Source organism: Leptonychotes weddellii, chromosome 6 (genome assembly GCF_054177405.1).
Source record: "Leptonychotes weddellii isolate Sample4059 chromosome 6, ASM5417740v2, whole genome shotgun sequence".
Lineage (NCBI taxonomy): Eukaryota > Metazoa > Chordata > Mammalia > Carnivora > Phocidae > Leptonychotes > Leptonychotes weddellii.
In genome coordinates, this window is record NC_138374.1 from 90,996,314 (window position 1) to 91,008,137 (window position 11,824).

General features: G+C 36.8%; 1 protein-coding gene across 2 annotated transcripts in view; it reads left to right on the plus strand.

The window, feature by feature from the left end:
* KLHL20 (kelch like family member 20) overlaps positions 1-11,824 on the plus strand; it is a 60,800-nt gene that overhangs the window by 32,261 nt on the left and 16,715 nt on the right. For both annotated transcript variants that reach the window (XM_081824631.1, XM_081824630.1), the window contains 3 exons: positions 1,156-1,271; positions 8,694-8,877; positions 11,048-11,191. In XM_081824631.1, the coding sequence (XP_081680757.1) occupies positions 1,156-1,271; positions 8,694-8,877; positions 11,048-11,191 (444 nt within the window). The remainder of the gene's footprint in view (positions 1-1,155; positions 1,272-8,693; positions 8,878-11,047; positions 11,192-11,824) is intronic.

The window sequence follows — 11,824 nt, forward strand, 5'->3', positions numbered from 1 at the left end:
AATAGTACCTATTTCATAGGGCTGTGGTGGGGATTGGCAAGTTAATACATATTAACCCCTTAAAACAGGGGCTGACACATAGCTGTAAGTGTTCTTGTTGTTACTATTAATTTTGGGTTGGCTTGCTAAGTATTAGCTCTATAGTACTCTTTCTAGGAACCCCTGAACACTTAATTAAAAACCGGATATTAAGAGATCACAGTCTTTGTTTTTAAGGCTGAGGAAGCTTGAAAAAACTCTTGGTCATCAGCTTGGGATTTGGGGGGTGGAGGAGCTGTTGGTTTTTTGGGGTTTTTTAGGATAAATAAACTCAGAAGGGGTCTTATCAAACCCATATATTGGAAGTGCATCATTGGGTCATGATTAGGACTGGTTCTGCAATAATAAATTAACTCTTTGTAACATAAAAAGCTAGAGAAATGAAAATGTATTTTAGGAAACACTTCTAAAGTTGAGAAAGAACAGAGTAACAGATTGAATTTGCACTGATCAGGCACTGAAAAACTCAGAGGACTCAAGTGAGAGGAGTACATACATGAATAGATTTATATTAGGATATTGTATTCAACAAGTATAATTACTAGGATCTTCTCAGAAAGTACCTTAATAGACAGAAAAAAAAAATTGTTCATCCTCAGTAGACTTGTTGAGAGTAAACCATTTCATATGGTACCAGATAACCACTTAATATTAAATGACAGTATAGTGTTTCTTTTTAGCAATCCAATTTTTGACATAGTTTTATTGTTTAATTAATCTAACAAATATCTAATGCCAGGGCTGATGTACTGCGTTGCCAGTATCCTGCAGAATCTAGTAAAATTCATTAGAAAGCAATAACCATGCAGGCTGGTAATTGAGTTGTAAGTTTTAGTTTCCCATAAGTTATTGTTGGCCCCAAGCATATTAAGTTTTAAGCTAAAGTTTATACTAAGATAGGAAGTCATGATGGAAATACCAATCAATTTACAACTCATAGTATGACCGGCATCATTTCTCTCAAGTTTGTGACTTTTTAAATATTGGCTGGCATTCATGATTTGGTTTGATTTATGCTTGTTCCCCTTTGCCGACGTACATATTCCTAAACCATATTGGGATTTGACTAACAATGTTATTTAGACATTTGGAATAAAGGCAAAATTTTCTCCACAGGGACTTGGTAGATGAAGCTAAAAACTATCTCCTGTTGCCTCAAGAACGACCACTAATGCAAGGACCAAGGACAAGACCACGGAAACCTATTCGATGTGGAGAAGTACTCTTTGCAGGTTTGGGTCTTAATATACTGTGACTAAACTGAATATTTTCCCACATGTTAAACTGATATCCACTGTCATAAGAAACACATAATAAGTTACCTTGTAGCTTGATTGTTAACTCATGATCCAACACTGGTATTCTCCGAGAGTGCTCTATTTTTATATAAGTCTAAAAATGTCATGCAATGGATGTTTTGTTAAAATGAGTCACATGCATTAATTCTGTCAAAAAACATTACATTAAACAGTTACATGCTTTCCTAGCTCTACTGAGCTAGATTGAGACCAAGACAACCTGCTATATCATTTTGCTCCTATTCTCTACTCCTAAATCTCTGACAATTTTTAGCCTCAGATGTTTCCCTTCCTTCCATGTAAACTCAGCTACCTTGCTCACCTGAACAACTTTCTCACTGTTTAGTCAAACTACTTCTTACTGGTTCTGTCTTAGTCCATTTGGACTACTCTAACAGAAAACCAGAGACTGGGTGGTTATAAACATAAATTTATTTCTCACAGTTCTGGAGGCTGGGAAGTCCAAGGTAAATCACCAGCAGATTCTGTGTCTCATGAGGGCCCATCTGCTTCTTCATGGAGGGTCGTCTTCTCATCTTTTTGCTGTGTCCTTACTCGGTGGTAGGGACAAGGGAACTTTCTGAAGTCTCCTTTATAAGAGCACTAATCCCATTCATGGAAGCTCTGCCCTCATGACCTAAGCACCTCGCAAAGGCCCCACCTCCTAATACCATCACACTGGGGACTAGATTTCAACATACAAATTTTGATGGGGCATACAAACATTCAGTCTGTAGCAAGTTCTTTGAATTTTTTTTCTAATTCTGATTCATGTAGCTAGCGAGGACTTACTGTAGAATTTGTATTTAAGCTCCCAACTTGCACTAATTCCATGGTTTCTTAGATGTAGGTATGCTTGGATTCTTTTGTCCCATTTTAATTTGTGAAGTGTTCCATTCCTTCTCATCAGGGAATTTCATGCAATCTCTGGGGCATAGTATCCTTTTCTGTCAGCCTAACCACTGTCTATCTTTTTCTTTCCAGTTTAATTTTCTCTTGGCATGTGGAAATATATTCTCCCCTATATTTTTAGAAGAAGAGGCACCTTGGTGGCTCAGCCGGTTGAGCGTCCAACTCTTGGTTTCAGCTCAGGTCATGATCTCAGGGTCTTGAGATCGAGCCCCGGGTCAGGCCTACACTCATTACGGAGTCTGCTTGAGATTCTCTCTCCCCCCTCTCCACCTCTCCCCCTCCCCCTGCTCTCTCTTTCTCTCAAATAATCTTTTTTTAAAAGAAGAAAAATTTGATAATTTCTGTTTTGAATTCTCTTTAAATTTTTTCATCTAAATTTCTTCATGTAGAGGATATTGTAGTATTTCTTTTTTTATTTATTTGAGAGGGAGAGAGAGAGTGCATTTAAGAGCAGGGGAAGGGACAGATGGAGAGGAAGAGAGAATCCCAAGCAGACTCCCCACTGTGCCTGGAGCTCGACATGGGGCTTGATCCCATGACCCATGAGATCATGACCTCAGCTGAAATCACAAGGTGGACACCTGGCCACCCAGGTGCCAACCCCCCCTTTTTTTTAAATTGATTGATTGATTGATTGATTGACTTGGGAAAGAAAGAGAGTAGTATTTCTTCCAGAAGAAAATTGATGCCAAGTTTTCTTTTTCTCCTTAATCTTCATCAGGCTTTTTTTTTTTCTCTTTTGAAGGAATTTCTTCATTCTTGTTTTAAATTTCAAACTTAATTATTAATTCACTATGCACTGAATTCTCCCATACTTCCAGTGTCCACATGTCTCCATTGTTATTAATAGATTTATCATTTGTATTATCACTCTTATTTATTCCTATGGCTTTCATTCCTATGTGTGCATGCAGTTACATATTCACCTGTTTGTGTGGGTTTACACAGACACTTGCATGCTCACACCTACATCTGTATCCTTTCCCCCACATACCAGTCTTAGAGTTTCTCTTTCCCAATTTTGATATTTTATTTTATTTAAAAAAAATTTTTAAGTAGGCTCCACGCCCAGCATCAGGCTTGAACTCACAAGCCTGAGATCAAAAGTCGCATGCTGTACTCAACTGAACCAGTCAGGCACCCCCTCTCTTTTCAATTTTGAAAGTCAATTGTCTCTTTTTAAAATTAGAAGCCTGCAAGATCTAATTATTTGGTACCTGTGCCTTCATGATGTGTTGGTTTTAGGAATGTAGAAGTAGGGCCATCTTTGTGGAGTTATGTCCATTATTATGAAGATCTATTAACTGTTTTATTTGGCTGACTGTTAGTTTTAATTCCTGACTAGGGATGACAGTACAGTACTGTTTCATCAGCCTCAGAACATTCTGTTGATGATTAAGAACTAGATTAACAGAGGGGAAGGTAACAGGAACTCAGACAAATGAAACTGAAGAGAACTTCCTCCCTATGATCAAAAGCTAGAGGCTAAGCCAAAAGGGTATATGGAAAGTATATTTCATGTCCAGGGTCTTCTCTGGATTCAGTGGGGATACCAATCCAGTGGAACTAGACAGGCATACCTTTGGGAATGCTGAGAGACACTAATGTAGCTCCTTAAATAGGAATTTAAACTTGACTTCGCTTGAGTTATTCAACAGCTGCCATCTTTATCCTGCTGATTTCTACCATATTTTTCCAATGTGACCTGATTATAAATTGTCAGGTGGCATGTTTTCAGTGTGTAACTATCTTCATGAAAATCTCATTTGCCTCTTTGATTAAATCATGGTATTGGGTGCCTAGCTCGCTCAGTCAGTAAAGCATGTGACTCTTGATCTCAGGGTCATGAGTTCAAGCCCCACATTGGGTATAGAGGAAAAAAAGAACACCTTTTGAGGCACCTGGCTGGCTCAGTTGGTGGAGTGTGTGACTCTTGGTCTCAGGGTTGCAGTTTTAAGCCCCATGTTGAGTGTAGGGATTACTTAAAAATAAAATCTTTAAAAAAAAGATCATGGTATTAATGAAACCATACTTTATCTTCTTTGGAAGCCAGCTAAATTGAATCAGTTTTATGATCTCAAATTCCTGCTAGTAATCACATAATTTCACATTGCTGATTGAGTATCTGATTCCTTGACAATATTGTTAACTACTTGAAGGCAAGGACCATTTCTAATTTATTTTTGTAGTTTCTAGATTGTGTAGCAATCTTATCAGAATAGGCACTCAATAAAGATTAATTACTTGCTGTTGATCCTGAGGAATACTAGTGAGAAATGAGCATCAACCCACCATGACTGATGGAAAAAGAAAATTGGAAAGCACATGCCAGTAGCATTAACGGATTACTAATGTCACTTTGCATATGAAAGATAACCTATTTTTAAATAACACCTTTGGGGGCGCCTGGGTGGCTCAGTCATTAAGCGTCTGCCTTCGGCTCAGGTCATGATCCCACGGTCCTGGGATCTAGCCCCTCATCGGTCTCCCTGCTTAGCGGGAAGCCTGCTTCTCCCTCTCCCACTCCCCCTGCTTTGTGTTCCCTCTCACTGTGTCTCTCTCTGTCAAATAAATAAAATCTTTAAAAAAATAAAAAATAAATAACACCTTTGGGGCACCTGGTTGGCTCAGTTGGTTAAGCATCTGACTTCAGCTCAGGTCATGATCTCAGAGTCCTGGGATTGGGCCCCACATCAGGCTCCACACTCTGCTCTCCCTCTCCTTCTGCCCCTCCCCCCACTAGTACACTCTCTCTTTCTCAAATGAATGGATAAAATCTTTTAAAATAAATAACACCTTTATTTTTCTGATAATATATATGTGGTATAAAAATTTTGATTAACAGGGTACCTGGGTGGCTCAGGCAGTTGGGCGCCTGACTCTTGATTTCGGCTTAGGTTGTGATCTTCAGGTCATGAGATCGAACCTGGTGTGGGGCTTCACTGGGGGGCAAAGCTTGCTTGGGGTTCTCTCTCCCCCTTTTTCTCTGCCCCTCCCCCATGCATGCCCATGCACACACACACTCGTGCGTGCTCTCTCTCAAATAAATAAGAAATTTTGATTAACAAAAAAATATAAGGGGCGCCTGGGTGGCTCAGTTGGTTAAGCAACTGCCTTCGGCTCAGGTCATGATCCTGGAGTCCCAGGATTGAGTCCCACATCGAGTTCCCAGCTTAGCAGGGAGTCTGCTTCTCCCTCTGACCTTCCTCCCTCTCATGCTCTCTATCATTCTCTCTCTCTCTCTCAATAAATAAATAAAAATCTTTAAAAAGAAACAGAAAAATATAAAGAAGAAAAGTTAAATTATCTACCATCTTTTTTTACACTATGAAGCTTTATATTTTCATTTGTAGAGAAGAGCCGTTAGGTCTTTTCCTTTACAACTGCTTTGGTTTTTCCCAGCTTTCTCTGTCTTTTTATGTTTTCCAGATCTGAATATCATTCTTGAGTGATACTGTTCACTGACATTATTTTAGATCTTGACCTATCTGTCTCTACTTTAGTAAAGCTTAATCTTCAATTTCTTTTGGTTTTTACTGCAATTTTGTTTTCATTATCTTTAGAATGCCAAATTACCAATTCTCACTTAACTTTGGAAAATTGAGCCTTCCTTTATTCATCACTCTGTGGAAACCCTGGAAACCTAAGATCAAATCTATAATCTTAGTAATTTTTTACTCAGGAGCATTTTACTTCTCCCGATATCTTCTGGCCTGTCCTCTTGTTTTCCATTAGACTTCTTGATGCTTATCATTTTGTGTTTCTGTTTTGTTCAGGGTTTTTTTAGGTTTTCACAGTTCAGTGATCCTTATTCCAGATACTTTCTAAAAGTTGCCTTCTTTAAGGTAATACTTTTTGACCAAATCTGTCTTTGAAGTAATTTTTTTTAGAGTCAACATCTCACCATGTTTGTTTGTTTGTTTTTCAGCAATATTTTTCCTTAGGTACATTTCTTAACTCAAATTGAGCATTCTCATGGCAAGGACATGCATACACTTTATTTTGCTAAATACAGCTATACTTAGCTTATAATAACTTAACTAGTTCTGTCCCAACTATATCATCACTTGTTGCCTCAGAAATCATAATACAGGTAAAGTTGCCATGAGACAGTGGAATTGATGCGTTCCTTTTCTTGTTCCCCAGGTCACAGGAAATATTGAAATTTTCTTTCCTAAAGACCTATTTTTTTGTTGTTGTTATTAGTATCAGAGGACACAATTTATGAAGTGGTAATAATTTGATTTGGCCAGATAATCCAAAAAAAGTTGGTTTTAATGGCTCCCATTGTAAAATTGTGCCCAAGGTTTGGTGGTTAGGCTATTTGATTTGTCTTAAATGCTTATAACCCTCACATTTGCAGCCAAATTTTATTTTGGATTTTAAGATGTTTTCTCTGACATTGAAACTCCTGGCATATATCCTAGAACAGAATTAAAATTAAAATTAATATACACAAACTTACTATGATTTAGTATGTTTTTATTTTAATTAGTTAACATGAAGGTGCAATATTGGTTTCTAGAGTAGAATTCAGTCATTCATCATTTACATACAACACCCAGTGCTCATCACAAGTGCCCTCCTTAATACCCATCACCCATCTAGCCCATCCCCCACCCTACTGTGATTTGGTATTATTTGAATATTCTGATTTAAATGAAACCATAAAAAATAAAATGTATATAGCACATTGAGATTTGAAATAAAGAAGTAAGTTTTCACATCCATCTAGAATAAGATTACAAAACATTATAGAAACCATTATTTTTCAGATGTTTTGAGATTAAAGTATCCTTACTTAACTTTTTAAGCTCCAGAATGTAGCTCTTATTTTGGATTGGAATAGAGATGATTTGAAAGAATAACAAATTAAATGTATCTGCTATAACCACACTTTTTTTCAGGTCGTACTCAGTACTCCAAGAAGCTCTGTGGAACTCAGTTTGACTTCTGTCATTCTGGTTATGAAAATGTAGTTTTTTAAAAAAGTTTTCTGACCTTATATGTCATGTTGGATAATATAGAATTCAGTACAGGCTTAGGATTATGCAGAAAGTATTTTGTAGCATATATCATAAGAATTTTTATATTATTTTTGGTCACAAGAGGACTATAAAGAGACCATGAATAGATGAGTCAAAATCCCTTCCCCTACTAGAATAAACAAACCTAGGCTTCTGATTTATAGTTTTTTTTTAAGTATAATTAACATATAATATCTTGTTAGTTTCAGGTATACATCATAGTGATTTGATATTTTTTATGCATTATGAAATAATCCTTGTTTTACCATGTGTCACCACACAAAGTTATTACAATATTATTGACTGTATTCCCTATGCTACACATTACATGCCCATAACTAATTTATTTTATATTGGAAGTTTATACCTCTTAATCCTCTTTACCTATTTCAGCCACCCCATAAACCTCCACTCTGGTAACCAACATTTGTTTCCTATATCTATGAGTTTGTTTCTGTTTTGTTTTGTGTGTTTGTTTTGTTTTTTAGATTCCACATAAGTGAAATTGTGTTCTATTTGTCTTTCTGTATCTGACTTATTTCACTTAGTTGGATCCCTCTAGATCCAACTATGTTGTTGCAAATGGCAAGATTTCCTTCTTTTTTATGGCTGAGTAATATTCAGTTGTGTATGTGGTATCCATTCATTTATCAGTAGACCCTTAGGTTGCTTTCATATCTTGGCGGTTGTAAATAATGCCACATTGAACATAGGGGTTCATATATCTCTTTGAATTGGTGTTTTCATTTTCTTTGGATAAATATCCAGAAGTGGGATTGCTGGATTGTATGGTAGTTCTATTTTTAATTTTTTGAGGAACCTCCATACTGTTTTCCAGAGTGGCTGCACCAGTTTGCATTTCCACTAGTATGAGGAATACATTGCAAGTGTATGAGGATTCCCTTTTCTCCACATCACCAATGCTTGTTATTTTTTTGTCAGGTTTTAGTTCTTTTGGTTTTCAATAACAAATTACATTTATGTAGTGTTTTATTCTTTAGAAAGCAGTTTCATGTATATATTATTTCACTTTTAAATTTTTATTCTTTATTTTACAAATAAGGTAGTTTACAAGATATTCCCAAGATCATATTGCTTAGTAGAGGTTACAGTCAAACCCCAGTTTTCTACCTAAATTCAGTGCTCTATCCATTAAATGCTACATTATTTCTCAATCTCATTTAAATTAGTGTCTTTGCCCTCCTCTATAAAATGGACCTAATACTAACTTATTTAGAAAATTAAAGATTATAACAACCCCAGTAGCATAAGTAAAAGTCATGACTTATGTTTTGACCTGCTTCTAGACATATTTGGTAAGTCCAAGCATTAGGTCACAATTTAAAGTTTTGCAATGAGTGATACATTCTGTGCATTAGGACAGGTATTCTCCTGACCACTTCTCTTACTTCCCCAGTCGGTGGCTGGTGCAGTGGAGATGCCATTTCTAGTGTTGAACGATATGATCCACAGACCAATGAATGGCGAATGGTAGCTTCAATGAGCAAAAGGCGATGTGGAGTTGGGGTCAGTGTTCTTGATGATCTGCTATATGCAGTAGGAGGCCATGATGGATCCTCTTATCTCAATAGTGTTGAAAGGTAAGTAAGGTCAATTTGAATATTTTTTGCACTTGAGATGTTAACTAGGAAACAAATGTGATTTGCTGCTTTAGTGTTACATTTGTGGCACTGGTTGGCAGCCTTGACCCCTTAGCATGACGTACAAGTTCTTCATGATGTAACCTCCGCCTGACCTATTTTTGCAGTCTGTCTCCCCCAGCCACACCACTGTTCCCTAATGCTACTCCAGATCCACCAAATTGCCTGTAGTTCCTTGGACACACTAAATTCTTTTATTCCTCTTTGCCTACCCATATGCATGCTATTCTTTCTTCCCTGGATTATCTCTCCAAGACTCAAATGTTATTTCCTACATAAAGCCTTCTCTGACACCACACAATTAGTTACTCATTCCTCTGCCTTTTCATAAGTATTTTGAACATACATATCTGATTGGCTATCATTGTTAAAATGTCTTTTCCCATATCTATCATAGTGCCTGGCACATTGGAATGCTACGATAATTGTTCTAGTTTCTTGCTTTCATATTCCCTTTTTCATTAAACTGGGATTTACAGTGATTCTTGGTATTTCCTAAAAATGTCTGTGACATCCTGCAGCATTAAAAGATCTAGAGGTTGGGGCGCCTGAGTGGCTCAGTCGTTAAGTGTCTGCCTTCGGCTCAGTTCATGATCCTAGGGCCCTGGGATCGAGTCCCACATTGGACTCCCTGCTCAGCGGGAAGCCTGCTTCTCCCTCTCCCACTCCCACTGCTGGGTTCCCTCTCTCACTGTGTATCTCTCTGTCAAATAAATAAATAAAATCTTTAAAAAATAAAAATAAAAAATAGAAAAGATCTAGAGGTATAGTTTGTATAGCTGAAAAAGGAAACAGAGGAATCAACTCCATAGAAGTTAAAAAAAAAAAAAAGCACACTTAAAAAAATAAATAGAGTTAGAGATGCCTGGGTGGCTCAGTTGGTAGAGCATGCAACTCTTGATTTCAGGGTTGTGAGTTCAAGCCTCACATTGGGCAGAGAGGCTACTTTTAAAAAAATTGAAAATATGAGTGCCTGGGGGGCTCAGTTGGTTAAGTGACTGCCTCCAGCTCAAGGGATTGAGTCCCATATGGGCTCCCTGCTCAGCAGGGAGTCGGCTTCTCCCTCTGACCCTCCCCTGCCATGCTCTCTCTCATTCTGTCTCTCTCTCTCAAATAAATAAAATCTTAGAAAAAAAAATTGAAAATATAAAAAATTAAAAATAAATTGAGAAAAAGAAATAAGAATGGAAATTATTAAATATTTACAACTTAATAACAATTAAGCCCAAATATATCAAAATGTGTGGAATGCAACTAAGGTAGTATTCAGAGGCAAATTTATAGTGCATTTTAACTTAATATGCATTCATTTGAAAATAAGAAAGATGAGAAAATAAATCATGCTTTTAAATCATGAAGTTACAAAAAGAGCAACAAAACCCAAGAAAATAGAAAAAAAGAAATTAAATAGAAAAAAAAGAGAAAGAACTAATGAAATTGAAAACAAATAAAATTGATATAATTACACAAAGAGCAATTTGATAGTTTTTTTTGACAGTATATTTTTTAAATTGACAATGACTCTACTCTGTGCCCCATGATTCTACTTGTCATCATCTATTTGCACAAAGAGAAATATACAACGGTAATCACTGTTTTTAATAGCAAAATGTAAGACACAATGTAAGGATACATCAACAGGAATATGTAATGGAACACACAATAATGAAATGCTGGAAAAAATCTAGAACATTATCTATTAGCATGGATAGATCTCAGAAGTATGTTGAGTAAAAAAGCTGTGCCTACTGTGTGGTATTATTTATGTAAAGAAAACATACTTGCATCTAAATATACCTATTTAAAAGTATTTTACTGAAAAGTCTTGAAGGACATACACCAGGTCACAATGGGAAGAGACCAGAAATTGGTGGAACTCAAAGGAAAATTTAGGTTAACCTATAACATTCTGAAAAAAGTTTTAAAGAAAATATATTCATCTGTGAGTTGTATAAGTAAAAATTAAGTTTAAAAAATAAAACCTAAATTAGCTTTTCATATACTTTAGTTATTAATCAGCCCATATTTAGAGGAAAGAGTATAGAATATGTAAATACAGCCAGGCTTTCTTTGTGTAATACAAACTCTGCTCTTACTATGTTCTCTGCAGGTATGACCCCAAAACAAACCAGTGGAGCAGTGATGTGGCTCCTACAAGCACCTGCAGGACAAGTGTTGGTGTGGCCGTGCTCGGAGGCTTTCTCTATGCTGTGGGTGGCCAGGATGGCGTGTCTTGCCTCAACATTGTTGAGAGGTGATTTTTTTTAAGTCATTTTCACTTTTTTAAAAGAATATAACGGGTATTTACCCAAAGGATGTAAACATAGTGATCTGAAGGGGCACCTGTACCCCAGTGTTTATAGCAGCAATGTCCACAATAGCAGCAATGTCCACAATAGGTGTGTGTGTGTGTGTGTGTGTGTGTGTGTGTGTAATGGAATATTACTCAGCCATCAAAAAAATGAAATCTTGCCATTTGCAATGATGTGAATGGAACTAGAGGGTATTATGCTAAGTGAAATAAGTTAATCAAAGACAATTACATCATTTCAATATGATTTCACTCATAAGTGGAATTTAAGAAACAAAACAGGATCATAGGGGAAGGGAGGGAAAAATAAAACAAGATGAAATCAGAGAGGGAGACAAACCATAAGAGACTCTTAACTATAAGAGACAAACTGAGGGGGGGAGCAAGATGGCGGAGGAGTAGGAGACCTGGATTTCGTCTCCTCTCAGGAATTCAGCTGGATAGGGATCAAACCATTCTGAACACCTACAAACTCAACAGGAGATCGAAGAAAAGAAGAGCAACAACTCTCTCATCAGAAAAGCGACCACTTTCTGGAAGGTAGGACGTGCGGAGAAGTGAATCCGAGGCGATATT